We start from the raw sequence: 6,803 nt of genomic DNA on the forward strand, positions 1-6,803 counted from the left end.
GATTACCGTAGCTTATAGACACCTGCAACACCAGAAGCATCGCAAGCGCGTTGCCGACCCAATCCCCAATCCCCCCAGGAACTCTAGTCACCTTACTCACCAACAGGAACACAATACTGCTTGAAAACAGTATTATTTTGCTGTGATCTTCTGTAAGCTCGAGGTACTACCCCAGTCGGGCTACTCCATATTTTGAGCAGGAAATTCCTGCTGTGCCCTACCTCAGTAAGATCAAAGGCGTTACAAAATTGTAACTTCGATATTGAGAATTTTTGTGTATTTTGCATCGGAAATAGCTAAATTATATTGATGTCTTTCGTGTAAGTTAAAAAAGGAGGAGGTTCTCAATTAGACTGTATTTTTTAATGTGTGTTACTCATAAGCTTTCACTGAATATACCGCGTTAATGGTTCTTTTTTAATCGAAAGCTGATGGCTGTCATGTGACTCCATTTAAATTTGATATGTGACAATCACTTTGTATTAACACTAATGATGTGTATATTACTTGTCGATAATTGATGTCGGTTATTTTTCTATCGTCGTATATTGTCGGTTACTTTTGTATGTTTACTTTTTTTGATTGACTTGTGTTTGGAGCAAAGCTCTGTCAACTTGTATGTTTGGAGAAATTAATAAAAAAATAAATAAACAAATGTCATGTATTTATTTTTTTACTGTCGATTGTGACCTGTGACACTAGTATACTTTAAAGACTTACTATAATAACTTTAATATGCAAATCTACTATCTACGTCTTCGGCCTGTGTATTTCATAGCCAGCAGTTGGATGGCTATCCCGCCACCGGTCGGCTTTTTAAGTCCCAAGGTGGTAGCGGAACTGTGTTATCCCTTAGTCGCCTCTTACGACACCCACGGGAAGAGAGAGGGTGGCTATATTCTTTAGTACCGTAGCCACACAGCAAACTCCATCTATTAGTATAGATAAATAAATAGATGTACATGAGTATCTATTATTTTGTTGAACAAGCTGGAATAATACATGAAATAGGCGCATAAATATATGAACGCAAATGTCTCTAATTCAATGAAATTATGTAGTAGTGTAATTATATATGAGGTGGGCCGACGATCTGGTCAGAGTCGCGGGAAGCCGCTGGATGCGTGCTGCGCAAAACCGATCGTCATGGAAAACATTAGGGGAAGCTTATGCTCAGCAGTGGACGTACTAACAGACAACACATACATTAAACTATTTGACACAAATATTTATTATGACATAATTATTTTTTTAACATTTTTTTTTTATATTTTTCCGAAGATAACCTATTCCGTTTCCAAAGAAAAAGACTGTTTTAGGAAGTTTCAAAGGACAAGAAACTTGAATCGCCAAGGGACGTGGCATAACCTTGTTGTTCGTCTTTTTCTCTTACTTGAAGGCCCCTTACTAAATACGTTTATGTGCTATATAAAGATTTATATATTACGCGTTTTGTATAAACAAATATGTGAGGACCTGATTTTTTTTTTTCTATAACATAAACTCACGGTCATCAGTTCCTAAGGTAAGCAACTTAATGCTTGTGTTATAGATAACAGTCGACTATACACACAAATGTAAATATATATATATATATATATATATATACAACACCCAGACTCGGTGCGAGAATCAAACCCATAACCCGCGGAGCAGAAAAATGGTCACTACAAACTGCACCAACGGGCTAGTAATGATTAATTTGAACTGTTTATAGATTCTTAAGCACTCTATGACAGTAGAAAATAATGCGAAGTTAACGAAAATAAAAAAAAATGTGTTTCAGCTCCGACGCACGACTAGGATTTACCCCTTCAGATTGACTTTCTAAATAGGCACAAAAAAGGCTTACTAGTCTAAGAAAGATTAATACCACATCATACCACAATATTTTGATAAAAGGTCGAAAGACAAAGGCATCTGGTACCGGACCATACAACCTCACCCGCCCAATGTACCTTGGATAGACACAGTGTTATTGAACAGAAAAGACGTTGTCACCGCTTTACGGTTGCGGTCTGGACATATTCCATTCAATAAATTTGGCCATTTGATAGGTATAACTCCACACCCTAATTGTTCAGTTTGTGGAGTAGTAGAGGATGCCTATCATATATTAATGGAATGTGTTAAAAACGAAACCAGAAGACGCCAATTTTTCCCTAATAAACTGTTTCATACGAATGTCGGAGAATGTAATAGTATATTGACAAAACCAGAATCTATTTCGGCAAAGAAATTGTATAAATTGATCGATGAAGTTCAATAAATCACGTAATTGTATTAACATAAATGTATAATAACAGAGCGACATAGTCACAGTAGCGGCAAAGCTCTTTAATAAAGAAAAGAAAAAAATCATACCACACATCAAATGGTAAAAAATTAATAACGCCAAATAACGGCATTGGTGATTCTGTTTTGCAATTGTAAACCTTATAACATAGTCTCAATTAACTTTAACTACGATTAAACAGTTGCCAATATACATTTATGAAGGAAAGACGTGTTTCTTTACTGATCCGCCGGCACAAGCCAAAGTAAACCTTACGACGTTACCATATGGTCGACTTCGAGCCGCACGGAAGTTTAACATTGCATTGAGAACCGCTTACCGGGAGAACAAAAGAACTGCATTCCTAAGCGATACGCGAGCGTCGAGTTGAAGCTTAGTGCAATTATAAAGAAAAATAAATATATTCACGTCGACGCATCAATATTTACAAGTTTTATTGTGAGGATTTCGACTGTTACGTGTAAAATATGGCCACGGAAACCGAACAAGCACTCAGTATACTGGAAAATACAGCCCTACTATTGAAGAAAACACAGCTCAATTTATCAAAATGCCCCAAACAACGACTGGCTAAAGTGGGCTACTTACAAACTAGAATTAAAACAATTGAAGAATACTGGATGATTTTCAAAGAAGCCCATAAAAAATTATTGACCTGTACCACTCGTGAGGAGCGTGGATTGCTGCCATATTTCGAGAATGAGGAATTTTTTATACAAGAAGATTTGTACTTGTGTATGTTGGGAGACTTGAAAGACATGTTGGCGGCAGTCGAGTCTGCCAAAGGTAAACAATCGCCACCAGAAGACCTGCAAAATAAGAAAGTTCACCTCCCGGCTATACATTTACCTCTGTTTTCGGGCGAGTATGAACTCTGGCCTAGTTTTAAAGATTTATTTTCATCACTCGTCCACAACTGCACGACACTAAGCGACGTCGAAAAACTCCATTACCTAAAAACCAGTGTGGCAGGTGAAGCAGCAACTTTATTGAAGCACATTACAGTAACAAGCGCTAACTACATTCAAGCATGGGGAACGCTGAACCATCGATATGGGAACAAGCGTCTAATAGTAAACGCATTGTTGAAGCGACTTTTTGCCCAGAAGAAATGTACCAGCCAAGCCGCAACCCAACTGAAATCTCTACTCGACACCACCAACGAAGTATTACAGAGTTTAGAAAATCTGGAGGTGTCGACGGATTCTTGGGATCCAGTAATTATATTTCTGGTTGCACAGAAGTTGGACCCAGAATCCCAGAAAGAGTGGGAACAAAATTCCTACTCAGAGAATTCCCAGGACTTGTCGACTTGGAGGGATCTGCGCAAGTTTTTGGAGGCAAAATTCAGGACGTTGGAATTAGTCAACTCCCCCACTACTACGAAGCTTGCCAAGGAACGAGTCCTTCACGTTACAGCCACGGAAAGACCAAAGCAAAGAAGTTGTGCTTTATGTACAGATGCGCACACGTTATGCCATTGTAACGTATTCACTAAGATGTCACCAAACGAACGTAGAGAACATGTCAAAACAAACAAGCTCTGTTTCAATTGCCTCGGAGTTGGACATTCGGTGTTTAGGTGCCGTTTGCCAACATCATGCCGTATATGTAAGAGACGTCACCACACTCTTCTACATCTACCTAACTACGGGGAGGCATCGGCTTCTCATGTTGTAGCTAATCAACCGATGTCATCCAATCAAGCAAATGTAGAAGAAGGGGAAGTTAAAGCAATGGTTGCGTCACACTATCACGCAGGGCGGAAACAGACAATTTCACTATTAGCCACTGCAATAGTAATTTTAAAGAATGAACGTGGACACACTACTGCATTGAAGGCGCTAATAGACTCAGGATCTCAAGCATGTTTTATAAGTGAAAAGGCAACTCAGATCCTGAAACTACACAAGACAGCAGTAGATCTTATCGTGTCTGGACTTGAGTCCACGAAGGTTAGAGTCAGGCATGAAGTAAATGTAAATGTATTATCACGATGGAACAATTTCATTTTACCTATTAAAGCCTACGTGATGAAGAAGCCCTTGACCTCTAACATACATTCAGGCACAATAATAAAAAGAGATTGGCCGCACCTTGCTGGCATTCAACTGGCAGACGAAACATTTTCCGCCTCCTGTAACATCAATTTGCTGTTGGGTGTCAATGAGTATGTAAACATTATGAAGAAGGGATTGATCAAAGGTCCACCAGGTACACCATGCGCACAAGATACATACCTGGGATGGATCCTTATGGGTGGAATTGACATCAATGTCAGGAAGCATGAGCAATCCTTAACGGTCATGAAACAAGAAGTTGATATAGAAGATTTACTGAAAACAATATGGGAAGTTGATGAAGATACGAAAAGAAACTTAACACAAAGGGAACAGTTATGTGAAGATATATACACTAAGACACAGAAGCGAGATGAATGTGGAAAATATGTTGTCAAATTACCATTCAACACTGAAGAACCTAAATCAACAGAAGGAAATACGAGAGATATAGCAATGAAAAGACTAATGCAATTAGAAAGAAGGTTCAATCAAAATAAAGAATTAAAGCACGAATACACGAAGGTAATTGAAGACTACATAGATCTAAAACATATCGAAGAAATACCTACAGAAGAAATAAATAATAGATCAGTCTACTTACCTCACCACGCGGTGATCCGTAATGATAAAGAAACCACGAAGACTCGTGTCATATTTGACGCTTCGTGCAAGGGCTCCAACGGTGTCTCTCTCAATGACGAACTGTTGACGGGTCCTGTACTGCAAGACGATCTGAGAAACCTGATAATGAGGTGGAGAACTCACGCCGTTTGCTTTGTTGCTGATATCCAGAAAATGTACCGTATGATATGGGTTGACCGAGAAGACGCAGATTATCAAAGAATTTTGTGGAGAAACGACCAATCTGAAGAAGTCAAAGACTACCGATTGTTGACTGTTACGTTTGGAACAGCTTCTGCTCCCTATCTCGCCGTAAGAACCCTTATGAAGTTAGCAGAAGATGAAGGCGACCAGTATCCCGAAGCTGCTAAGATATTGCGTGAAGATTTTTACGTAGATGACGCAATGTCTGGAAGTGACAGTCTGCAACAAGCAATAAAGAATAGTCAAGATCTTAGAGCGCTTCTTCATTTGGGTGGATTCGAACTAAAGAAATGGTCATCCAACAGCCGAGAATTCTTGGAAACAGTTGATCCTGGCGATTGATCGTCTAATTCTAATCTGGAATTGAAGATTGATGGAATAATAAAGGCACTTGGCGTACAATGGAATTTAGGAAAAGACAGATTCGAGTACAATTTAAACTTACCTTCAATCAGTGAAGTGATCACGAAGCGAAGCATTCTGTCTGACATCCAAAAGTTGTTTGACCCACTCGGCTGGATTGCGCCTAGCATCGTTCTGACAAAGATATTAATGCAAGAACTATGGCTTGAAAGAATAAACTGGGACGATGCATTGAATTCTAAAATAGCCAGCAGGTGGATCACATTGCGATCTGATCTTGAACATGTGAATGGAATCTATATAGAAAGATGGGTAGGTACGACATGCGCCAACAGAGAGTCTATAGAACTCCATGGATTCAGCGATGCATCCATCAAAGCATATAGCGCTGTAGTATATTGCAGAGTGACTTACCCAGACGGTACGAACAAAACGACGCTTATCGCAGCAAGAACAAGAGTGGCTCCATTGAAAACAATATCCTTACCTCGTTTGGAGCTCTGCGGCGCGTTGATACTCTCAAGATTGCTTAAGCAAGTTGGTCAAGCAATGAGAATACCTGCAACTCAAATTTATGCTTGGACAGATTCGTCCATTGTCCTGTCGTGGTTATTTGGAGATCCAAACAACTGGAAGGTGTTTGTAGCAAACAGAGTTGTTGAGGTTACAACAAATGTATCCTGCAGTCAGTGGCATCACGTCCAAACTCAAGATAATCCAGCTGATGTTGGTTCCAGGGGGATGTTAGTAGAAAATCTGAAAAAGTGTGAATTATGGTGGCATGGGCCAGACTGGTTACAACAATCGAAGATACAGTTCACTAAACCAAACATTATGCAAACAGAAATTGAAAGGAAAAATAATAAAATACAAAATTTAAAACTAACTTACGACAGAAATGAACAAGAGAAGAGACTACTTACACAATTTGAAGAATTTGATACACTATTAGAGCTACTTAGAACACGCAAAAACTGCTGAATGACTTCTGGTCAAGATGGCAAAAAGAATACTTGACGCGGCTGCAACAAAGACCGAAATGGTTAAAACGCGAAGACGAATTCAAGATAGGAGACATTGTCCTCATAAAACAGGACAATTTGCCACCAGGAAAATGGCTTATGGGACGAATAACCGACAAGCATCCTGGCCCTGACGGTCTTACCAGAGTCTATAGTGTAAAAAGTGGTGATAATATAACAAAGCGATGCGTAACCAAACTATGTGCGTTGCCCACCGAAATAGATTAGTGCTAT

At 39.3% G+C, this 6,803-nt stretch overlaps 1 protein-coding gene across 1 annotated transcript; it reads left to right on the plus strand.

Annotated features, from left to right (window-relative positions):
* The first annotated feature begins 2,763 nt into the window (after positions 1 to 2,763).
* On the plus strand, positions 2,764 to 5,526 carry LOC123659204. The gene has a single exon (XM_045594455.1). The coding sequence runs from the start codon at positions 2,764 to 2,766 to the stop codon at positions 5,524 to 5,526; it is 2,763 nt and encodes a 920-aa protein (XP_045450411.1).
* The last annotated feature ends 1,277 nt before the right edge of the window (positions 5,527 to 6,803 follow it).

The sequence above is a fragment of the Melitaea cinxia genome, chromosome 13 (genome assembly GCF_905220565.1).
Source record: "Melitaea cinxia chromosome 13, ilMelCinx1.1, whole genome shotgun sequence".
NCBI lineage: Eukaryota > Metazoa > Arthropoda > Insecta > Lepidoptera > Nymphalidae > Melitaea > Melitaea cinxia.

What these genes read in the sequence shown, in the direction of transcription:
- LOC123659204 (XM_045594455.1), top strand. Translation starts at nt 2,764, where the DNA reads ATGGCCACGGAAACCGAACAAGCACTCAGTATACTGGAAAATACAGCC.